The sequence below is a fragment of the Musca autumnalis genome, unplaced genomic scaffold (assembly GCF_047663935.1).
Source record: "Musca autumnalis isolate F117 unplaced genomic scaffold, ASM4766393v1 scaffold_3, whole genome shotgun sequence".
NCBI lineage: Eukaryota > Metazoa > Arthropoda > Insecta > Diptera > Muscidae > Musca > Musca autumnalis.
Genome location: NW_027411866.1, coordinates 136,022,311 through 136,048,388, shown reverse-complemented (window position 1 = coordinate 136,048,388; position 26,078 = coordinate 136,022,311). Strand labels below are relative to the sequence as shown.

General features: G+C 37.0%; 1 protein-coding gene across 5 annotated transcripts in view; it reads left to right on the top strand.

Moving 5' to 3' along the window:
- Positions 1-26,078, top strand: part of Ptpmeg2 (Protein tyrosine phosphatase Meg2) — a 326,150-nt gene that overhangs the window by 159,974 nt on the left and 140,098 nt on the right. For all 5 annotated transcript variants that reach the window (XM_073974523.1, XM_073974518.1, XM_073974522.1 and 2 more), the window contains 2 exons: positions 14,820-15,056; positions 15,139-15,369. In XM_073974523.1, the coding sequence (XP_073830624.1) occupies positions 15,304-15,369 (66 nt within the window). In that variant the 5' untranslated portion in view covers positions 14,820-15,056; positions 15,139-15,303. The remainder of the gene's footprint in view (positions 1-14,819; positions 15,057-15,138; positions 15,370-26,078) is intronic.

The following is a 26,078-nucleotide window of genomic DNA, read 5'->3' as shown; positions in this document are numbered from 1 at the left end:
ATGATGGTTTTTTCTATAGAAAAAATTTCATCAGTGCCCCTGATGATGGTTTTTTCTATAGAAAAAATTTCATCAGTGCCCCTGATGATGGTTTTTTCTATAGAAAAAATTTCATCAGTGCCCCTGATGATGGTTTTTTCTATAGAAAAAATTTCATCAGTGCCCCTGATGATGGTTTTTTCTATAGAAAAAATTTCATCAGTGCCCCTGATGATGGTTTTTTCTATAGAAAAAATTTCATCAGTGCCCCTGATGATGGTTTTTTCTATAGAAAAAATTTCATCAGTGCCCCTGATGATGGTTTTTTCTATAGAAAAAATTTCATCAGTGCCCCTGATGATGGTTTTTTCTATAGAAAAAATTTCATCAGTGCCCCTGATGATGGTTTTTTCTATAGAAAAAATTTCATCAGTGCCCCTGATGATGGTTTTTTCTATAGAAAAAATTTCATCAGTGCCCCTGATGATGGTTTTTTCTATAGAAAAAATTTCATCAGTGCCCCTGATGATGGTTTTTTCTATAGAAAAAATTTCATCAGTGCCCCTGATGACGGTTTTTTCTATAGAAAAAATCTCATCAGTGACACTGATGACGGTTTTTTCTATAGAAAAAATCTCATCAGTGACACTGATGACGGTTTTTTCTATAGAAAAGTCTCATCAATGCCCCTGATGACGGTTTTTTCTATAGAAAAAATCTCATCAGTGACCCTGATGACGGTTTTTTCTATAGAAAAAATCTCATCAGTGACCCTGATGACGGTTTTTTCTATAGAAAAAATCTCATCAGTGACCCTGATGACGGTTTTTTCTATAGAAAAAATCTCATCAGTGACCCTGATGACGGTTTTTTCTATAGAAAAAATCTCATCAGTGACCCTGATGACGGTTTTTTCTATAGAAAAAATCTCATCAGTGACCCTGATGACGGTTTTTTCTATAGAAAAAATCTCATCAGTGACCCTGATGACGGTTTTTTCTATAGAAAAAATCTCATCAGTGACCCTGATGACGGTTTTTTCTATAGAAAAAATCTCATCAGTGCTACTGATGACGGTTTTTTCTATAGAAAAAATCTCATCAGTGCTACTGATGACGGTTTTTTCTATAGAAAAAATCTCATCAGTGCTACTGATGACGGTTTTTTCTATAGAAAAAATTTCATCAGTGCTACTGATGACGGTTTTTTCTATAGAAAAAATTTCATCAGTGCTACTGATGACGGTTTTTTCTATAGAAAAAATTTCATCAGTGCTACTGATGACGGTTTTTTCTATAGAAAAAATTTCATCAGTGCTACTGATGACGGTTTTTTCTATAGAAAAAATTTCATCAGTGCTACTGATGACGGTTTTTTCTATAGAAAAAATTTCATCAGTGCTACTGATGACGGTTTTTTCTATAGAAAAAATTTCATCAGTGCTACTGATGACGGTTTTTTCTATAGAAAAAATTTCATCAGTGCTACTGATGACGGTTTTTTCTATAGAAAAAATTTCATCAGTGCTACTGATGACGGTTTTTTCTATAGAAAAAATTCATCATCAGTGCCCCTGATGACGTCTTTTTCTATAGAAAAAATTTCATCAGCGCCCCTGATGATGTTTTTTTCTATAGAAAAAATTTCATCAGTGCCCCTGATGATGGTTTTTTCTATAGAAAAAATTTCATCAGTGCCCCTGATGATGGTTTTTTCTATAGAAAAAATTTCATCAGTGCCCCTGATGATGGTTTTTTCTATAGAAAAAATTTCATCAGTGCCCCTGATGACGTCTATAGAAAAAATTTCATCAGTGCCCCTGATGATGGTTTTTTCTATAGAAAAAATTTCATCAGTGCCCCTGATGATGGTTTTTTCTATAGAAAAAATTTCATCAGTGCCCCTGATGATGGTTTTTTCTATAGAAAAAATTTCATCAGTGCCCCTGATGATGGTTTTTTCTATAGAAAAAATTTCATCAGTGCCCCTGATGATGGTTTTTTCTATAGAAAAAATTTCATCAGTGCCCCTGATGATGGTTTTTTCTATAGAAAAAATTTCATCAGTGCCCCTGATGATGGTTTTTTCTATAGAAAAAATTTCATCAGTGCCCCTGATGATGGTTTTTTCTATAGAAAAAATTTCATCAGTGCCCCTGATGATGGTTTTTTCTATAGAAAAAATTTCATCAGTGCCCCTGATGATGGTTTTTTCTATAGAAAAAATTTCATCAGTGCCCCTGATGATGGTTTTTTCTATAGAAAAAATTTCATCAGTGCCCCTGATGATGGTTTTTTCTATAGAAAAAATTTCATCAGTGCCCCTGATGATGGTTTTTTCTATAGAAAAAATTTCATCAGTGCCCCTGATGATGGTTTTTTCTATAGAAAAAATTTCATCAGTGCCCCTGATGATGGTTTTTTCTATAGAAAAAATTTCATCAGTGCCCCTGATGATGGTTTTTTCTATAGAAAAAATTTCATCAGTGCCCCTGATGATGGTTTTTTCTATAGAAAAAATTTCATCAGTGCCCCTGATGATGGTTTTTTCTATAGAAAAAATTTCATCAGTGCCCCTGATGATGGTTTTTTCTATAGAAAAAATTTCATCAGTGCCCCTGATGATGGTTTTTTCTATAGAAAAAATTTCATCAGCGCCCCTGATGATGGTTTTTTCTATAGAAAAAATTTCATCAGCGCCCCTGATGATGGTTTTTTCTATAGAAAAAATTTCATCAGCGCCCCTGATGATGGTTTTTTCTATAGAAAAAATTTCATCAGCGCCCCTGATGATGGTTTTTTCTATAGAAAAAATTTCATCAGTGCCCCTGATGATGGTTTTTTCTATAGAAAAAATTTCATCAGTGCCCCTGATGATGGTTTTTTCTATAGAAAAAATTTCATCAGTGCCCCTGATGATGGTTTTTTCTATAGAAAAAATTTCATCAGTGCCCCTGATGATGGTTTTTTCTATAGAAAAAATTTCATCAGTGCCCCTGATGATGGTTTTTTCTATAGAAAAAATTTCATCAGTGCCCCTGATGATGGTTTTTTCTATAGAAAAAATTTCATCAGTGCCCCTGATGATGGTTTTTTCTATAGAAAAAATTTCATCAGTGCCCCTGATGATGGTTTTTTCTATAGAAAAAATTTCATCAGTGCCCCTGATGATGGTTTTTTCTATAGAAAAAATTTCATCAGTGCCCCTGATGATGGTTTTTTCTATAGAAAAAATTTCATCAGTGCCCCTGATGATGGTTTTTTCTATAGAAAAAATTTCATCAGTGCCCCTGATGATGGTTTTTTCTATAGAAAAAATTTCATCAGTGCCCCTGATGATGGTTTTTTCTATAGGAAAAATTTCATCAGTGCCCCTGATGATGGTTTTTTCTATAGGAAAAATTTCATCAGTGCCCCTGATGATGGTTTTTTCTATAGAAAAAATTTCATCAGTGCCCCTGATGATGGTTTTTTCTATAGAAAAAATTTCATCAGTGCCCCTGATTATGGTTTTTTCTATAGAAAAAATTTCATCAGTGCCCCTGATGACGGTTTTTTCTATAGAAAAAATTTCATCAGTGCCCCTGATGACGGTTTTTTCTATAGAAAAAATTTCATCAGTGCCCCTGATGACGGTTTTTTCTATAGAAAAAATTTCATCAGTGCCCCTGATGACGGGGTTTTCTGTAGAAAAAAATTCATCAGTGCCCCTGATGATGGTTTTTTCTATAGAAAAAATTTCATCAGTGCCCCTGATGATGGTTTTTTCTATAGAAAAAATTTCATCAGTGCCCCTGATGATGGTTTTTTCTATAGAAAAAATTTCATCAGTGCCCCTGATGATGGTTTTTTCTATAGAAAAAATTTCATCAGTGCCCCTGATGATGGTTTTTTCTATAGAAAAAATTTCATCAGTGCCCCTGATGATGGTTTTTTCTATAGAAAAAATTTCAGTGCCCCTGATGATGGTTTTTTCTATAGAAAAAATTTCATCAGTGCCCCTGATGATGGTTTTTTCTATAGAAAAAATTTCATCAGTGCCCCTGATGATGGTTTTTTCCATAGAAAAAATTTCATCAGTGCCCCTGATGATGGTTTTTTCTATAGAAAAAATTTCATCAGTGCCCCTGATGATGGTTTTTTCTATAGAAAAAATTTCATCAGTGCCCCTGATGATGGTTTTTTCTATAGAAAAAATTTCATCAGTGCCCCTGATGACGGTTTTTTCTATAGAAAAAATCTCATCAGTGACACTGATGACGGTTTTTTCTATAGAAAAAATCTCATCAGTGACACTGATGACGGTTTTTTCTATAGAAAAAATCTCATCAGTGACACTGATGACGGTTTTTTCTATAGAAAAAATCTCATCAGTGACACTGATGACGGTTTTTTCTATAGAAAAAATCTCATCAGTGACACTGATGACGGTTTTTTCTATAGAAAAAATCTCATCAGTGACACTGATGACGGTTTTTTCTATAGAAAAGTCTCATCAATGCCCCTGATGACGGTTTTTTCTATAGAAAAAATCTCATCAGTGACCCTGATGACGGTTTTTTCTATAGAAAAAATCTCATCAGTGACCCTGATGACGGTTTTTTCTATAGAAAAAATCTCATCAGTGACCCTGATGACGGTTTTTTCTATAGAAAAAATCTCATCAGTGACCCTGATGACGGTTTTTTCTATAGAAAAAATTTCATCAGTGCTACTGATGACGGTTTTTTCTATAGAAAAAATTTCATCAGTGCTACTGATGACGGTTTTTTCTATAGAAAAAATTTCATCAGTGCTACTGATGACGGTTTTTTCTATAGAAAAAATTTCATCAGTGCTACTGATGACGGTTTTTTCTATAGAAAAAATTTCATCAGTGCTACTGATGACGGTTTTTTCTATAGAAAAAATTTCATCAGTGCTACTGATGACGGTTTTTTCTATAGAAAAAATTTCATCAGTGCTACTGATGACGGTTTTTTCTATAGAAAAAAATTTCATCAGTGCTACTGATGACGGTTTTTTCTATAGAAAAAATTTCATCAGTGCTACTGATGACGGTTTTTTCTATAGAAAAAATTTCATCAGTGCTACTGATGACGGTTTTTTCTATAGAAAAAATTTCATCAGTGCTACTGATGACGGTTTTTTCTATAGAAAAAATTTCATCAGTGACCCTACCCTGATGACGGTTTTTTCTATAGAAAAAATTTCATCAGTGCCCCTGATGACGGTTTTTTCTATAGAAAAAATTTCATCAGTGCCCCTGATGACGGTTTTTTCTATAGAAAAAATTTCATCAGTGCCCCTGATGACGGTTTTTTCTATAGAAAAAATTTCATCAGTGCCCCTGATGACGGTTTTTTCTATAGAAAAAATTTCATCAGTGCCCCTGATGACGGTTTTTCTATAGTTTAGGGCTACAATATTGCCAAAGACAGAAAGGCCAAATTCCTAATCGTTTCTGAGATAAAGGCCCGATAAATGCAAAAAACTGTAGTTTTAGCCCGGTTAAGATGAGGCCATAAAATCCGAACTGGATCTGACAGGACAAAACTCTACTAGGGATTTTTTAGCCTCAATATGTATTTTCAAAAAATGCATACTAGAAGTTGTTTCCATTTCCAGTGTTGCATAGTTTAATTGTATTTTCCAAGAAATTGTAATAAAAATTCAATATCAATCAATCGTCGTCGCCGTCGTCTGCAATGTTTCAATAAAACGGAAATCAATTCCATATCTTTTATGATGTACATGACCATGGTGTAGCCTTGCAACAGGTATCTTTGCACTTGGAAACCTACGTAGAGCAGCAATGTGTCTGGCAAATAATGAGAAATTACAAATCAATTGCAGAAAATACAAAACAAACAAACAAAACAACAATAATGACGATAAAAATAGCCAACAAAAGTTAAAGGAAAAAAATCAATTAACCAGCATTCAACCTGGAGTGTGTAGTACAGAGTTAACGTAAAGGTTCTCATTCGGTACTGTAGAGAATACAATTTCATCAGCAGCGGCAACATGCTGTAGGATATGTATTATGAGAACATTTCCTGTGTATTTAATGAGTAAATAATTAAATTAGTTCTCTTTAAAATCGTTCTCAAATCATGAATAATTGAGTGTTACACTGTGTAACAAAGTTCAAAATTTTTCTCAATGGAAAAATTGACCGAAAACACGTCATCTATAAGGGGTTAGGTGTTTTCCACTAGAATGTTTCCCGCAGTGTAACCAGCTTTATTGCCGAAGGCACAATATCCCTAATATCCTAGGATTATCGGGAATCTTAAACCAAATATTTCTGAAATAGTACAAATGCGGGAATATTGACCCGCCAATTTAGGTTACATACCGAGGTAAACTTTTCGCCCCGTTCTTAATAATCTATCCAATGTTTTTAGTTTTTTTGTGTTCTTCAGTGTTACTGAATGATAAGAATTTAAAATGAAAATGGATACTTGAATGCAATCGACGATATTAATTTTAAATAGAGGGAGAATAAAGGAAGGTAGGACAGCAGGTAAGTTTCATTGGGAGCCACTGATTGAAAATTGGACGGACAAAGCACACACACATCATAATTTCCTACCGTTGCAGCAATTGAATGATTGACCAATTGTAAATGATGTAGCTGCTAGGCGCCTTTATACATTTCCTGTTTCCTTCATGTGAGAGGTGGTCGGTTTCCTTTTACATGGCTGAACAACAATCCTTTGACAAGCATGTGTGAATTGTTCATTGGAGTACATACTTCAATTGAATTATTTATAGGCACCATATACCATGTAGCAACAATCATAGCATCTGTTACATACATATGTATAAACTGAAGTTCATGCTAGTAGCCAACCAACCATTCATTCAAACAGGCTTTTATTCATTCACTCGAGACATTTTTGATTCAGGCTGGATAGGGATTTTGTCGGATAATCAAACAAATGCATATGACAGGAGCAGAAGCTGCAAATACAGCAATACATACACCAAAGGGTCGAATGATGTCGTTTGCACACATAAATGTTTCATCACATAGATCAATGTGGTGGTGTTCAATTTACACTTGAACTTAAAGGATGAAGGGAGGAGAATCGGGTGGAGGTAGGGCGATTAATAATTGGATAGCTTAATTTGTTGTCTGTCACTGTCAATTTACTTTGTAATTGGAATTTTGACACAAAACAAATTTTAGTTTATATTCATTTAATTATTGAACGTGTGTATTGAATCATTATCGTAATGGGCTCTGATTAAAGATTCACGGTGCTCTTGAAGCAACTTTAAATGGAAGGTGCTTACACCTGTGAAGTTTTTGCGGATTCTGAAACTACAATGTTCATAGATGAGAAAAATAAAAAAAAAAAAAAAAAAAAAATTGCCAGAGCGCTTTTTTTAAATAAATCGCGATTCAAGTTGAGATTTTTAGGTTTTCACAATTTTGCTTGAAAACCGCAAGTGCTAAAGAATCAGGACTAACGAAAATGTTGTAGCTATGAAAATCTACATGATTGACCTTTATGATAATTTAGTAGGTTTTACCGTTATTCAGATATATAAGTTCAAATTGGGACAATGCATTGACTGTATCACTATCTTATAAAACAAGTTCATACATGGTGCGCCTTAACTAACTTTTAGTGAAAACCGCTTACACAAGGGAAGTTTTTGCGGATTTTGAAACAGCAATGTTCGTAGGTAAGAAGAATTCAAAAACAAGAAAAAATCGCTGGATGGATTTTTAATAAATCGCTGGATGGATTTTTAAATAAATCGCGGTCAAAATCCACATTTTTATGTTTATTTTAGGTTTTCGCGATTTTGCTTGGAAACGGCAAGTCCTATTGAAATGGGGCTAAAGAAAATGTTGTAGCTGAGAAAATTCTCTAGAGGATTGACCGTTATGATTTGTTCATAGGTTTTACCATTTTTGAGATACATACGAGGGCAGTTCGGAAACTTCTTAGCCTAGCATAAAAAGCGCGGTATAAACAGAAAAAAGTTAAGTGTTTTGGAAACTTCCATCTCTGTTATGAACACATGTTACATTTTCGATCTGGCAACTCCTTCATATAGAAACAGGTGTTCAAAAAAGACGCATCCGCAATTTTTTTACAATGGAAAAATTAGAAATGCGTGCTGTCATTAAATATTTACATAAAAAGGTTTATCGGGACATCGAGTCCATTTAATTTTGCATGAAGAACTACAGATGAAAAAGCTTTCTGCAAGATGGGTGCCGCATTTGTTAACAGTCGATCAAAAACGCATAAGAATTAACATTTCTCAAGTTTGTTTGGATCGTTTTAAGCGAAATAAAAGGGATTTTAAGCGTCGTTTCATAACTGTTGATGAGACATGGATCCACCATTATACTCCAGAGACAAAAGAACAATCCAAACAATGGACTGAAGCTGGAGGAAGTGCCCCAAAACAAGGCAAAAACAATTCAATCGGCTGGTAAGGTTATGGCAACGGTTTTTTGGGACTTCAAAGGTATTTTATTGATTGACTGTCTGCAAAAGGGTAAAACAATAAATTCAGAGTACTATTGCAACCTTTTGGATCAATTAAATGTACAAATTCGAGAAAAACGTCCTGGCTTACAACAAAAAAAAAAAAAAAAAAAAAAAAACAATTTTTCATCAAGACAACGCACCAGCGCATAAGAGTGTTTTAACAACGGCTAAAATCAACGAATTAAAGTAGAAGTTGCTTGACCACCCACCTTATTCTTCTGATTTTGCTCCCAGTGACTTTTACTTGTTCCCAAATCTAAAAAAAGCCTTGCTGGCAAGCGTTTTGCCTCAAATGAAGATGTAATTACAGTTGTAAACCACTATTTTGAATACCTTGAGGAAAACTATTTTAATCAAGGGATAGGATTGCTAGAAAAGCGTTGGACTAAGTGTATTGAAGCTTCAGGAGATTATATTGAAAAATAAAAATATTTTTGAAAAAGTAAATATTCTCTTTCATTGATAGGCTAAGAAGTTTCCAAACCGCCCTCGTATATTGATGTTCAGGTCACATTTGTAGCTTTTTTGTTAGGTTTCCACGATTTTCTTGAAAACGATAAGTCTTATCGAAATGGGAGTAAAGAGAATCTTTTAGCTATGAAAATTTTCTACAAGATTGGCTTTCGTAATTTTTTCCTAGGTCGTACCATTTTCGAGATATATAATTTTATGTTGGGAAATTGCAGTCATGACATTGTTTTATAAGGAGGCGATACACTCAATGCATTGTCCCAATTTGGACTTCTATATCTCAATAACGGTAAAACCTACGAACTTATTATAAATGTCAATCATGTGGAGAATTTCCATAGCTACAACATTTTCTGTAGTCCCATTTCGATAGGGCTTGCGTTTTCCAAGCAAAATCGTGAAAACCTAAGAAACCCCTAAAAATGTCAACTTAAATCGCGATTTATTAAAAAGCGCTCCGTCGATTTTTTTTTTGTTTTTTTTTTTTCTCATCTATGAAAATCCGCAAAATCCGCAAAAACTTCCCATGTGTAAGCACCTTCCATTTAAAGTTGCTTCAAGAGCACCGTTAATTGGATTGGAGTTGGGATGGGAATGAATTCATGAAAAATTTGAGGCGAACGTTTTACTCTCCGTTTTTGATGTGGTCGTAAAGGAACAGAACAATGGTAGACTAAAATGACGAAATGGGGAAATCATAGCCAATTTTATAGGGTAGCTTTTGTCAAAACTATGACAAACATAACCTAAAAGGAATCTACCAGACAAAATGGGCTAATGATTACTCTAATCCACAACGTCGTACATGAGGATGTTCCTGAGATGACCCTCAATTATTAACCAATGGCGATCGCTGATGCACCCATTGGGATCAGCCTTGTCAATGATGCCTAGTCGTAGATCGTTTGGGACAATCCCTTGTGCAGCATTGTTAACATGATCCGAGTTAGACGAAGATGCATTGATCTTCTCACTAACCTTTTTGGCCACCAATTCATAAGACGCAGACGAATGTACCGGCTGTGATATTGGCAATTTCTTTGCGACATTATGCAGTTTCTCAGGCGAGCTCATCCTCTGGTTGCGATTTGGGATTGGTTGACACTGTCACAGACACATCATTGCTCCTTTATCAGATGGTTTCCAACTGTCCACCAACTGTCTCACATCCATCACCTTGGTATGGGTTCTCGGACACGAGACAGATGTGGAGCTAAGCGAAACTGCCTCGGAGATTTTAGATGAAGTCTTCGGAAAATTTGGTTTCTTCACTGTCTTCTTAGAAGAATCTGACTTCGCCGCCTTGGTCAAGGACTTTTCTTTTTCACTAAATGGGGTATCCAGGGGTCTCAACACTTTAACAACCTTCTTCGGTTGAGATCAAGTCGTCACAACAGGATTTCTCTTTAAGGTGAATGTGACAGCCGACAGCTTTGACACGTCCTTAAACGTTTCGGGTGACTGTTTTGCCACCTGAACGTGAGGTTTCCACAGTCTTCATCTCCATGCATCGGCTGGGGTTCCTACAGTTCTTGTAATGGGAATTTCATTTCCAGTAGATGGAGACCGTGTCACCATAGAATTATCCTTTGAAGTGGGTGGGTCAGCCGACACCTTAAACGCCTCTATCATCATCTCCATACCTCGGCGGGGGTTTTTCTGTTCTTGAAATGGGGATTTCACTTATAGGAAAATCCCTCTTAGCTAGGTGAGGATAGTCCATTTCGAACTTCTTCACAAACATAAGGTTTAGCTGAAATTCTCTTTCGCTTATGGCATTTGGATAGTTTTTAACGTACCGACTGCAGTATGCAATTGTTCTTCGGTACGATTTGTTGTCCATTACTTATTTAGCTCAGGCATTTGTGGAGGTCGAAGAATTCAGTTTCTTCCCGGATTTGCCCGACACTAACAAGTCCGGTCCAAAGGCACTGGTCGGTTCAGCAACCTTTCCAATGGATTGTGGAACAACATTGGACTGGACGTCCTCTTTTCAGTCAATAACAATTTATCGAAAATTTTGTCCTATCTTCCCTTAAGCTTTGTGGAACTTTCCCCTCGAAGTGATTGAGGAGCACACTGTCTATATAAACGGCTATTTATTTCGTCCAGTTCAGGCATGTCGTCCCCACTCATAGCTACAGTCCGTTTCTTTGTTGAGCAGCCGACGATAGTAGAGTGCGATTTGTAAATTTTAAACAGTCAGGGAAAGTGAGGTTGTTGGAACTGAAGATTAATGAATGAAAGCATCCACACCCACCATAACTGAAGGTTTGTTTCCGAGTAATTTTTTCCTGTTTTTTTTTTTTAAGTTCTTATATCCATCGAGTATTGATTGATTTGTGGAGGGACTGAGGTCGGCCCTGGCATAGTCCCCTAACCACGGCAAGGACCTGACAAATGCGCCTAATACTCGTTGAGACGTCAAGGTATCAACTAGACTCCGTTCAAATACAGTTGAAGAACACCGATAGACACATGGCCGCATAACCACCCGGTTTTAGGGGATCTCTTTTCATGTAAGATATTACTACCCGACCTTTAGTCATGCATTTGAGGTCTATTGCTTAATATAAAGTAAATTGATACCTTCGTATCGCGTCAAGATTGCAGTAGACAGTCTCTAGACAGTCTTCTCTCAGTCGTTAAAGGGCCCCTTTAGATGGTTTTCTCCATACCCAGCAAAAAATCCTCCTTTTTGTAGTACGTTTTGGTACATATGGTTGTTGTTGTAACAGTGTTTTATTATTATGTTTGTATGTTCGCTCTCCTGTTCAATCTGGTTTCGCGTCTATCTCCAGTTCCAGGAAAGTGGCTACTTCGATGGGATGTAACCACAGATCCACTGGAGTTAGATGAGTAGGTTTGGCGGGGCAGTTGAATAAGTGCTTAGTATCGTGAGGGCCCATGCCGCATACTGGCAGATGTCTTGCACGGTGCGATCAATTCCCGCCCAATAGGAATTTATGCGACTGCAATATCCCGAGTGTAATTGAGCCAAAACTACTCTGGTTTGTCGTGGTAGCTGACGCCCTTCAGCTGTGATAGATGGGCGATGTACTCCGATGACTGCATTCACACAATAATTGCTTATGACCTTGATAACTGTGTCCGTGTGAATGCTGTTCAAACCTGCCTGCTATGCCTGTTGATCTAGAGGTTCTCTCCTATATTGCTGGACCTCCGTCTCTAGAGCATGAATATCCTTCCTGATATGTTTGGGTGTATCGGTGACCAGCAGATGCAATCACACGGTAGCGGGTTCTCTGTACCGGATTGACCCGGGAGCACACAACATCAGCGTTCCGGCCAGCGGCTGCCACCTCAGTGTACATGTGTTTGTATTTGTTTCTTTTTTCTGTGCTGGGAGCAGCATATCCCGGAATGTCTGCTCCGGATTCTTTTGGTCGATGCCGGGACGGAGGATAGCCCAAGACCAATATATTTGCACTCGGTTTGTCACATTCGCATCTTTACCCATATCCAATCTTCGGTGAGATGCAATAGATGTCAGGAGTGGGTGCATTTAAGGGGTTGCTCTGGACTTGTCCACGTGAGGGACTACGACAGGGACTATGTTGCTGCATGCTGCGCGAACACAGCCCCCAGTGAGTCGTCGTCGTCAGATTACGAAACTGCCCCGCAGTCCCCCCAACAGCAGCCGCACGCGCAGCATTTGACACCAACCGTTGTTGTTTCAATCCCGGAAAATGCATCCTTTTTGCAATTTAATTGCAATGGACTCCGTGGTAAGATCGATGAAATAGTGGAATTTATGAATCGGAAGAAGATCAAGGTCGTGGTGTTGCAGGAAACCATGCTGAACGACCATAGTTCAGTACGTTGTGATGGTTACAACGTAATAAGGAAGGATCGCACCAGATGTGGAGGTGGGGGATTAGCTTTTAGCTATCTCGCTTGAGCCTGCCTCTAACGACCCGTACATGGAATGGGGTAGCAGTCAGATGTGGAACTGCCGGGATAGAGTTGCTGAACCTATACATCCCGCCGAGAAATAGTTATATCTCAGATTATAAGCCTGACATTAGCCCGCTTTTGGAAGGTCATAATCGTCAGGTCCTGGGGGACTTTAATGCGCATCATGAGATGTGGCATTCGGCCCTCGGAAACGACCAGAGAGGTATAGCGCTGGCTGAGCAGATTAATAGCTCTACGTTTTCCCCGGTCAATGAGGACGCCCCTACCAGAATTAGAGGAGCGTGTCACAGTTCGCCAGACATAAACATCGTATGACCTGGTCTGACAAATGACGTCACCTGGCAACCCGTAATTTCCCTTGGATCAGACAATCTCCCCATAATTGTCTACATCAGCAGACCACCCGATTTCATCACATCTGCGAACGCCGCACATTCGTAAATCATGGGAAAGCTGATCGGCCAAGTTTCAGAGAGTTCACCAATCACTGCTTCGGAGAATTGCCCAATCCTTCTGATGTTCGGGTAGCGGAAAGGACGTTCCGAGACATCATCACTGCTGCAGCCGCTCGCCATATACCTGCCGGTCGAATACCCGAAGTAAGACCAAATTTTCCAGCAGAGGCGACGGTATTAGCAAATGAGCGTGATGAGATTCGTCGAACCAACCCCGACGACCCCAGATTCAGGGAGCTGACACTGGAAGTTAACAGGCTGGTCACATAAGCGGAACAATTGGTTAAATCATCTGAAGAGTTGCAACATTGGAGCCGGTATAAGTAAATTGTGGGCAACGGTTAAGTCACTCTCGAACCCCGGAAGGAGGGATGACCGGACCTCAGTCACGTTTGGCGACGTTACGTACTTTTTCGTTGGAATTCAGGAACAAGAAATCCAAGCCCCGTAGAGTGAAACAGGGAGTTCCCCAAGAAGGAGGGGTGATATCTCCGGAACTGTTTAACCTCTACCTTCCCTGTATTGCGCCCCCTCCAGACGACATTGAGATCGTAACGTATGCAGATGATTGTACGATCCTGGCGTCAGGTACCTACCCTGATGACATCTGCGAGAGACTGATCTCCTATTTAACCGATCTTACCAACTTTTTCCACGCGAGGAATATGCAGACATCCGCCACTAAATCGACGGCCACTCTGTTCATCACATGGACAGCGCAGTATAGAAGAGAGTTGAATATCAGGGTCGATGGTAGCAGAATTCCGACCACAAACTGCCCCAATATTCTAGGAGGGGTCACATTCGACACCACTTTCACGCAGTCCTCACATGCCACAGCTATATGCGATAAACTGAAATGTAGGAACAAGGTCCTCAAATCCCTGGCCGGCAGCACTTGGGGTGCAGATAAAGAAACCTTGTTGACCACGTATAAAGCGATAGGTCGGTCTGTGGTAAGCTATGCGGCGCCAGTTTGGTCCCCGAATTTATGTGACACGCAGTTGGGATAAGATTCAAATTTGTCAGAACGCCGCTCTTAGAACAGCAACAGGGTGCCTCCTCAAATCTACAGTGGACCATCTACATGTAGAGGCAAATATTCTTCCAGTACGGCAACATAATGAGAGGCTATCGTCTTTTTAAGATGTATACTCTTTTTAAAAATATGTCTTCTATCTTTAGGAGACCTCTATTATCTTCTTCTACCCATGGAGCCCCTTAAATATAGAAAATTTGTAGTTTTCCCAGAATTTTTCTTCGGCATCCCTAAGAAAATATCCTTACATAGTTATCATCTTAAGCATAAGTACAATTTGCCCCCTCCCCCTCCATTAGCTAATTATAATGCAACACTATTTAACGTTCATTTACACTTTTCATAAACACTTGTCTTTTGTTGTTGTTGTAACTAATCCCTTTTTTTTGCTTCTCCATCTTCCTTTCATTCGCAGGCTGTAAAGCAATTTATTGATCTATGTAATCAGATTGGTTCAACGTGCACACCCAGACGTAATATATCACAGACAACTGCTGTCAAGTTCCTGTATGCACGCAAATTTGATGTCCCACGTGCTGTCTCACTTTATGAACAGCACGAACAGATACGTCTCAAGGAGGGTCTCTATAACATTGATCCGGATGTTGAACCGTTGCGTTCAGAGCTGCAAACGGGCAAATTTACAATATTGGTATGTAAATTACAAACGCACAAACACACACACACTTTAATAATAATATTGTTGTTATTTTCATTTTTCCTTTTTCTCATAGTCTGCCCGTGATTCCAGTGGTGCTGCCATTGCCCTCTTCACCGCCAACAGACACAGCCCCTTGTCGGTAACACACACAACGACACTGCAGGGCATTGTCTATCAGCTTGATTGTGCTTTACAGGATACCGAAACACAAAAAGCCGGTCTAGTGTTCATCTATGATATGAGCGGTTCAAAGTATTCAAATTTCGATTATGATTTATCACAGAAAATTTTGACATTACTGAAGGTAAGTGAAAGAGTTTTTAGTTTTTTTATTCTTTGGTTTATATTATTCGCTCCAAGGGGAATATGAAAAATATGAATGCGAGTTGGAATGTTAGATTTTGAATTTGATTTTGAGAGAGAGAGAGAGAGAGAGAGAGAGGGAGGGTTATTTAGCAGCAGAATATAATTTTACTTTGAAACATTTCTATTCATCTGTTGAATAGCACATTTTCTATGCAAAGTTTACGTTTTCTTTATAAAAAGCTACTATTTTCTTTGCTGAATAGAATTTTCTTCATAGATTTTTTTATTCAGCTACAGAATAAAATTTTCTTTGTAGAAAATTAACTATTCAGTTGCTAAAATTACTATTCAGCTGCTGGATAGAATTTTTTTATAGAAAATTTACTATTTAGCTGCTGAAAAGAATTTTCATTATAGAAAATTTACTATTCAGCAGCTGAGAAGAATTTTCTTTAAAGAATAGCAGCTAAATAGAAATGTCTTTATAGAAAATTTAGTATTTAGTCGCGGAATAGAATTTTCATTATTGAATTTTCTAAATAAAAAATGTACTATCCAGCTGCTCAATAGAATGTTCTTCGTAAAACAATTTACTTTTCAGCTGTTGAATAGAAATTTTGTCATGGAAAATTTACTATTCAGGAGCTGAATAGAATTTTCTTTATAGAAAATGTACTATTCAGCAGCTGAATGGAATTTTCTTTAAAGAATATTTACTATTCAGCAGCTGAATAGAATTTTCCTTATAGAAAATTTTTACGGAGAACATTCTATTGAATGCTGAATAGTAAAATTTCTACAAAGAAAATTCTACTCAGCTGCTGAATAAAATTTTCTTTGTAGAAAATTTACTATTCAGAATTTTCTTTATAGAAAATTTACTATTCAGCAGCTGAATAGAATTTTTATTAAAGAAAATTTACTATTCAGCAGCAGAATAGAAATTTCTTTATAGAAAATTTACTATTCAGCAGCTGAATGGAATTTTCTTTACAGAAAATTTTATATTCAACAGCTTAATAGAATTTTTATTAAAGAAAATTTACTATTCAGCAGCTGAATAGAAATTTCTTTACAGAAAATTTACTATTCAGCAGCTGAATAGAAATTTCTTTACAGAAAATTTACTATTTAGCAGCTGAATAGAAATATCTTTACAGAAAATTTACTATTCAGCAGCTGAATAGAACTTTCTTTATAGAAAATTTACTATTCAGCAGCTGAATATAATTTTCTTTATAGAAAATTTACTATTTAGCAGCTGAATAGAATTTTCTTTATAGAAAATTTACTATTCAGCAGCTGAGTAGAATTTTCTTTATAGAAAATTTACTATTCAGCAGCTGAATAGAATTTTCTTTATCGAAAATTTACTATTCAGCAGCTGAGTAGAATTTTCTTTATAGAAAATTTACTATTCAGCAGCTGAGTAGAATTTTCTTTATAGAAAATTTACTATTCAGCAGCTGAATAGAATTTTTATTAAAGAAAATTTACTATTCAGCAGCTGAATAGAAATTTCTTTATAGAAAATTTACTATTCAGCAGCTGAATGGAATTTTCTTTATAGAAAATTTTATATTCAGCAGCTTAATAGAATTTTTATTAAAGAAAATTTACTATTCAGCAGCTGAATAGAATTTTTATTAAAGAAAATTTACTATTCAGAAGCTGAATAGAATTTTCTTTATAGAAAATTTTCTATTCAGCAGCTGAATAGAATTTTCTTTATAGAAAATTTTCTATTCAGCAGCTGAATAGAATTTTCATTATAGAAAATTTTCTATTCAGCAGCTGAATAGAATTTTCTTTATAGAACATTTTCTATTCAGCAGCTGAATAGAATTTTCTTTATAGAACATTTTCTATTCAGCAGCTGAATAGTATTTTCTTTATAGAAAATTTTCTATTCAGCAGCTGAATAGAATTTTCTTTATAGAAAATTTTCTATTCAGCAGCTGAATAGAATTTTCTTTATAGAAAATTTTCTATTCAGCAGCTGAATAGAATTTTCATTATAGAAAATTTTCTATTCAGCAGCTGAATAGAATTTTCTTTAAAGAAAATTTTCTATTCAGCAGCTGAATAGAATTTTCTTTATAGAAAATTTTCTATTCAGCAGCTGAATAGAATTTTCTTTAAAGAACATTTTCTATTCAGCAGCTGAATAGAATTTTCTTTATAGAACATTTTCTATTCAGCAGCTGAATAGAATTTTCTTTATAGAAAATTTTCTATTCAACAACTGAATAGAATTTTCCTTATAGAAAACTTTCTATTCAACAACTGAATAGAATTTTCTTTATAGAAAATTTTCTATTCAGCAGCTGAATAGAATTTTCTTTATAGAAAATTGTCTATTCAGCAGCTGAATAGAATTTTCATTATAGAAAATTTTCTATTCAGCAGCTGAATAGAATTTTCTTTAAAGAAAATTTTCTATTTAGCAGCTGAATAGAATTTTCTTTATAGAAAATTTTCTATTCAGCAGCTGAATAGAATTTTCTTTATAGAAAATTTTCTATTCAGCAGCTGAATAGAATTTTCTTTATAGAAAATTTTCTATTCAACAACTGAATAGAATTTTCTTTATAGAAAATTTTCTATTCAGCAGCTGAATAGAATTTTCATTATAGAAAATTTTCTATTCAGCAGCTGAATAGAATTTTCATTATAGAAAATTTTCTATTCAGCAGCTGAATAGAATTTTCTTTATAGAAAATTTTCTATTCAGCAGCTGAATAGAATTTTCTTTATAGAAAATTTTCTATTCAGCAGCTGAATAGAATTTTCTTTATAGAAAATTTTCTATTCAGCAGCTGAATAGAATTTTCTTTATAGAAAATTTTCTATTCAGCAGCTGAATAGAATTTTCTTTATAGAAAATTTTCTATTCAGCAGCTGAATAGAATTTTCTTTATAGAAAATTTTCTATTCAGCAGCTGAATAGAATTTTCTTTGTAGAAAATTTTCTATTCAGCAGCTGAATAGAATTTTCTTTGTAGAAAATTTTCTATTCAGCAGCTGAATAGAATTTTCTTTGTAGAAAATTTTCTATTCAGCAGCTGAATAGAATTTTCTTTATAGAAAATTTTCTATTCAGCAGCTGAATAGAATTTTCTTTATAGAAAATTTTCTATTCAGCAGCTGAATAGAATTTTCTTTATAGAAAATTTTCTATTCAGCAGCTGAATAGAAGAATGTTCTTCATAGAAAACCTACTAAAAGGTGTGTTTTATAGATAGACCTCCTAAAACAGGATCTTTTGTATATATGAACCTCCTAAAAGAGTCTTCTGTATAATAAATACCTCCTAAAAGATATTTCCATAGTTAGATGACCTCATAAAAGGGGTGTTTAATAGATAGGAGACCTCCTAACAGGATCTTTTATAGATATGAAGCTAATAAAAAGTCTTCCATAGTTAGAAGATCTTCTATAAGGGGTGTTTTATAGATAGAAGTTCTCCTAACAGGATAGGAATATATAGGAACCACCTAAAAGAGTCTTCAGTAGATAGAATACCTCCTTAAAGAGATTTCCATAGTTAGAAGACCTCCTAAAAGGGGTGTTTTATAGATAGGATACCTTCTAACAGGATCTTTTATAGATACGAAGCTCCTAAAAACGTCTTCCATAGTTAGAAGGCCTCCTAAAAGGGATGTTTTATTGATTGGAGACCTCTAAACAGGATCTTTTATAGATAATAAACTTCCCAACAGGATCTTTTATAGATAGGAACCTTCTTAGATGATGATGTTGTTGTTGTAGAAGCATTTTAACCTACGTAGAAGCATAGGTTTAATGGTGGGTTTGCAGCCGCTGGCCGAAACACTATGGTTTCGGGTCAATCCGGTACGAAAGAACCCGCTGCCGTGGGATTGTTCTTAAATGATCTCCTAAAATGGTGTCTACTCCTGGAAACAGTCTTTTGCGAAATAATACTCATCGCCCTTTAGCTATTTGTCCTATCCTCATTTTTACCAGGTTTTCAGAAAGTTAATTAACCAAAATTTAATTGATCTAAACACCTTTTCCGAACATAAGCTGACCGACCAACCTCCAACTTTGGGTCGTAGCGATAATTGGTAACGTCTCTGAAATTTTAAATTTGGCCAACTAGCTGGCGATTATAGGGAAATGATCTGAAATAAGGAATGTGGTGACACAATGGCCTGTGCAGTGTAATGCAATGTGGTCGGTCCCACCCATAAGGGGAGCGATCCCTGAAATGAACTCTAGCCTTATAACACTGTGCAACAAAATGGAGGTGAAAGTCTGGGGCATGGAAAATTCTTCTTGGGGAAGAAAGGCCTTGGTGAGTATATTGAGAACCACACGCAGAGAAAAATATTGTTGGAACAATCATATTCTAAGAACAAAATAGTGTATTTTAAAATTTTTAAAATATGTATTGTTGGCGCAACAATATATTTTGTGTCATCATGTTTCCTAATAAAAAAAAAAAATATATGGTTGAAACAACAATATATATTTTCAGATTTTTAAAATACATTATTTTGTTCTTAGAATATGATTGTTCCAACAATATCTCTTCTCTGTGTGCACGAAGGAGAGATCCGCCATGAGTCGAATTTCCCAGTTATGGAGTGATTAAGTTTTTGCTAGAGACCCTGTAAGCCATCAGGAATTAGCGTTATATCTTTGTTCACTGTTGTTTTAGCTTATTTTTGAGATGACATGTCTTCAGTCAAATCGAATGAGGATAATTTTCGTAGAGCACTTCGACCTTCTAACTCGCTTCCTTCAATGTCCTTTTCGTCCTTTATTTCAAGAGCCGCTATAAAAGTACGACAAGATGACGTTTTTTAGCTTCGAAATGTTCTGCGAAAATGTCGGTCAAAAAATTTTAGGTACGGCTCTCATTGACAACTAATCGATTTTGTCGCGTTTTGTGGTCGTTTACCCTGTTTTGGTTCAGAAAAAGACTATATTTTGTTTTTGTATATTCGTTACAGAACATATGTATAAAAACACAAAACACAGTTTTTCTGAGCAAACAGGGGTAAATGTCAAAAATGAGTATGAAAACGCGATAAAATCGATTAGTTGTCTATGAAAGCCGTACCTAAAATTTTCTGAGCGACATTTTTGCAGAACATTTCGAAGCCTTTATAGCGGCTCTTAAAATAAAGGACGAAAAGGACATTGAAGGAAGCGAGTTAGAAGGTCGAAATGCTCTACGAAAATTATCCTCATTCGATTTGACTGCAGACATGTCATCTCGAAAATAAGCTAAAACTACAGTGAAAAAAAAAAAAATAAAACGCTAATTCCAGATGCCTTACAGGGTCTCTAGCAAAATCTTCATTACGACATAACGCGGAAGTTCGACTCACGGCGGATCTGTCCTTTGGGATTCTTAATAAACTCACCAAGGGCTTTCATCTCCAAAAGGAATTATCTCTGCCCCAAAATTTGTGTTCACAGTGTAATTCATCTATATTTGCATATCATGTTTGTTCGATTTTTTGTCACCGGCCGAGTGGGTTCCGAAGATCTGAAGACATGAATTTAGAGGCCGTTGCAAATAATTCCCATTAAAAAAATACTACGCATAATCGTGTGCGGTTGTTATTGTCACACTTTAAGCAGAATCCACAAAATAATCTGCGTATTACTCTGTTTCCACCTAAATTTGCCTGCGAACAAATTATTTATTTCAATAACAATAACAACTTAATAAATAAAAAAAACTTAAAAAGACGCAATAAAATTAAACGCTTAGTATTTCTCGAGAAAAATGACAATCCATAATCCGTCTGACGTGTTAATATTATCAACGTCGACCGGAGGCAAGAAAACCGAAACCATGAATGAAAAACAAGTTAATAATCAATGAATGACAATAAAAACACAGACAATAAATAGTGGTTGTAGGTATGCAGCAGCAGCACCACCAGCTCCAGTAACAAGGGCTGGAATATTAAACACTGTAAAATATTGAACTGGAAGTTATTAATCGAAATATTCTAAGATGTTAAAAAAAGTTTTTCTTACTGCCCACCTAACTTGAGAAGACAGGTCAGTTTGTCTGTCTATAGGCGAAACTTGTTTGCTTGTCTGCCAGTTAGACTTCTGTCTACTGTCTCTCTAGCTCTCTTGCTATGTCTTATTTGTTTGTTTGTAGGCTGTGTAAATATGGCACGTGTTTCCATAATGGTTCAATAGTAATTCAGTCAGTCAGTCAACCCGCCGCAAATCGATTTTGTTGTCGTTTGTTTTTTTTTTTTCACCACTCACCACTTGGCTGTTACATTACACAAATATTGTTGTTTGTTTAATATGCAACAAGTGTTTATACATTTTTTTTGTTAAATAATGCCAAATTAACGTTCGGCTTTGTCTCTGAACCCTTTGAATGACAGTAGAGCTGGGTAACTATTTTCTGATTTGTTTTTAATTTGTTAATTAAAGAATTGTTGTCAGTATTTAAATTAGATAAATTGTCTATTTTATTTGAATATGTAAATAAAATTATAGTCAAGAGTAAACAAAGCAGCTTAGCTTAGAATGCAGGGTGGCGAGTGAATTGCATATATCAGAATTACTAGAAATATGAAAATATTGAAATAATTCAGCCGCATAGGTACATTTTTAAAAAGTAAATTGTTGCTGTTTTTTTATAGTTCTACACTGTAGCTCTTTCTTGTAAAGTTTGGGTTAAGAATCAGAACAAGAAAACAAAAGTAATGATAAAACTGTGAACACAAATTTTGGGGCAGAGATAATTCCTTTTGGAGTTGAAAGCCCTTGGTGATTATATTAAGAATCCCAAAGGGCAGATCCGCCGTAAGTCGAACTTCCGCGTTATGGCGTGATCAAGTTTTTGTTAGAGACCCTGTAAGGCATCAGGAATTAGCGTTATATCTTTGTTCACTGTTGCTTTAGGTTATTTTTGAGATGACATGTCTTCAGTCAAATCGAATGAGTATTATTTTCGTAGAGCACTTCGACCTTCTAACTCGCTTCCTTCAATGTCCTTTTCGTCCTTTATTTTAAGAGCCGCTATAAAAGTACCACAAGATGACGTTTTTCAGCTTCGAAATATAAAAACACAAAACACAGTTTTTCCGACCAAACAGGGGTAAATGTCAAAATTGACTATGAAAACGCGACAAAATCGATTAGTTGTCAATGAGAGCCGTACACAAAATTTGCTGACGGTCATTTTTGCAGAACATTTCGAAGCTGAAAAACGTCATCTTGTGGTACTTTTATAGCGGCTCTTAAAATAAGGGACGAAGAGGACATTGAAGGAAGCGAGTTAGAAGGTCGAAGTGCTCTACGAAAATAATCCTCATTCGATTTGACTGAAGACATGTCATCTCAAAAATAAGCTAAAACAACAGTGAACAAAAATATAACGCTAATTCCTGATGGCTTACAGGGTCTCTAGCAAAATATTCATCACGCCATAACGCGGAAGTTCGACTCCTTCGGGGTTTTTAATATACTCCCCAAGGCCTTTCTTCTTCAAGAGACATTTTCCGTGCCCCAGACTTTTACCTCCATTTTGTTGCACAGTGTAATTGAAGAAATTGAGCCGCTTGAGTTGGTTTTTAATACGATTTGGATACGTACATATGTACGGACGGCCAGTTGAGTATTTGTTATACCCTCAGCATTTATGCTAACGAGGGTATGTATATACACTTTCATACGGGCAAAATGTGCCTCATATAATGGTTTTAGACCCCAAGTATGTTTGGACGAAATGTGTTTCAGACAATTTGGAGTCGACTGAGCAATGTCCGTCTGTCTGTCTGGCTGGTGCGCACGATAACTCTCGAACGGATAAACCGATTCGGTTCAAATTTTGGCTTTCGTAATATTTTGCCCAAACTTAGTTTAAGTTCGAAGATGGGCTATATCGGTCCACTCTTTCCGGTACATCCCCCACAAAATTTCGAAAATGTTCGGAAAATTTGTGCGCATGATAACACTTGAAGGGAGTAACCGATTTGGTCCATACTTTGCCAATCGTAAAATGTGTACCAGACTTCGATAATGTTTCGGCCCACTCCTTCTGGTACCCCCCACACGAAATTTCGGAAAAGTTCAGTTTAGGGCCATCTCTCGAATCACGCTGATTTTTGTTTTAACAACTCATATTCACTGCCCTCCATATGACGGTACAAGCTTCATTAGGGGCAAGTCCATACTTCCTGAGAAAATAGCCTGAAAGTTACAAAAAATCCCTATTACACCGTGCGAGGTGGGTGGAGCGCAAGATAACTCTCGAACGGATCTGCCGATTCGGTCCAAAATATGACCTTAGTAATATTTTGTCCAAACATAGTTTAAGTTTGAAGAAAAGCCATATCGGTCTACTCTTTCAGGTACCTCCCCCACAAAAGTTCAAAAATGTTCGGAAAATTTGTTCATACGGCAACTCTTGAAGGGAGTGACCGAATTGGTCCATACTTTACACATCCTAATATATCTACTAGATATAGATCAGGTTCAAATATGGACTACATTTGTCCACTCCATCCGGTACCTCCCACACAAAATTTCGGCTAAGTTCACTTTAAGACCTGCTATCGAATCACTTTGATTTTTGTTGAAGCAACTTGCATTCGCTGCCTCAATTACGATGGTGAAAGTTTTTCAGGGGCAAGTCCATACTTCTTGAGAAAACAGCTCGAAGGGTGTAAAAACCCCCTATGGCACCCCATGGTCTATGTCGGTCCATTCCTTTTAGTACCTCCTCCGTAAATCTTTTGAACTTTAATCCTAATCAACATTTCTGTCGGTTACTTTTTTACTTGTTTCTATCATTAGAAGACATTTTTAAAAGTTCTTCTATCTATAGATGAAACTTTTAGGATGCATTTTATCTACATAAAACCCTTTTAGGTGGGTTTTTATCTAAAGAAGACCCTTTTAGGAGAACTTCTATCTATACAATACCCTTTCAGGAGGTCTTCTGTCTATAGAAGAGTCATTCACGAGGCCCTCTATCAACAGAAGACCCTTTTATGTTGTTGTTGTTGTAACGGCGTTTATTATTGTATGTTTGTGTGTTCTTTCTTCTGCTCAATCTGGCTCTGTGTCTATGTCCAATTCCAGGGAAGTGACGGTTTCGATGGAATGTAACCACAAATCCTGAGCGTAGTTGAGCCAAAACTGGGTGCCACCGTGGTGCAATGGTATGCACACCCGCCTTGCACGCTGAAGGTCGTGGGTTCGATTCCCCGACCAAGCAACATCAACATCAGTAATGGCGACATTTCCTGAGTATTTCAGCCATGCAAAACTTCTCTACAAGTGGTGTCTTAAGACACGCCGTTCGGACTCGGCGATAAACTGTAGGTCCCATATCATTGACCTAACATGAATCGGGGTGCACTCATTGATATGAGAGAAGTCTCCCTTGTCCCATCTTGGAGGTTTGTGGAACTATTGTTATATTTGAGTCAAAACCACTCTGGTTTGTCGTGGCAGTTGACGCTCCTCAGCTGCCATAGATAGAGGATGTACTCCGAGGATTTTATTCACACTATATTTGTTTATGGCCTTGTCAACTGCGTCCGTGTGAACGTTATTTAAGCCTACTTGATATGCCTGTTGATCTAGGGGTTCTCTCCTGTATGGTTGGACCTCTGCCTCTTGATCGTGGATATTCTCCTTGATTTGCCTGAATGTGTCGGACCTACCCACCAGATGGTGATTGGGATGACACTCTCGGTAACATCCGAGGAAGTAGTGCAACGACAGCATCTTATTGTGTTGCTTTACTGAAAAAATCTTTGTCTCCTTATGTATGTATATGGTCCACTGAAGACTTGAGGAGGCACCATGTTGCTGTTCGCAGGGCGGCAATTTGACAATTTCGAATTTTATTCCTATGCGTATCACATAAATTCGGGGTCCACACTGGCGCCCCATAGCATACCACAGACCGACCTATCGCGATATATGTGGTCAACAAAGTTTCTTTCTGCACCCCAAGTGCTGCCGGCTTGGGAGTTGAGGACCTTGTTCTTACATTTGAGTTTGTCGCAGATAGATGCGCATGCGCGGAAGACGTGAACGAAGTGTCGAATGTGACCTCTAGAATTTTGGGGCAGTTTGTCGTTGGAATTCTGCTACCTATACTGCGTCGTCCATGTGGTGAACAGAGTGGCCGTAGATTTAGTGGCGGATATCTGCATATTCCTCGAGTGGAAAAAGGTGATAAGATCGGTTAAATAGAAGTTCAGTCTCTCACAGATGTCATCAGGGTAGGTACCTAGCGCCAGGGTCGTACTATCATCCGCATACGTTACGATCTAAATGCCTTCTGGAGGGGGCGGAATACAGGAAAGGTAGAGGTTAAACAGTTCCGGAGATATCACCCCTCCTTGGGGAACTCCCTGTTTCACTCTACGGGGCTTGGATTTCTTGTTCCTGAATTCCACATACGACTGGCGACCACACATATAGATGATTATCCAACGTTTCAGACTTGACCGGAGGGTTGTCTGCTCGATGTCCTCGAACAGCGTAGAGTGCTTGACGGTATCAAAGGCTTTTGATAAGTTAAGCTCCACCATCACTGTTCTATCACACGGCCGCTCCTGGTTGAGTCCTCGACAAAAATGTGTGGAGATGGCGTGCAGCGCTGTTGTCGTGCTGTGCTGCTTATGAAATCCATGCTGACGATCGGCAACTTGATAGCTATTTCTAATGCTGGGGAGG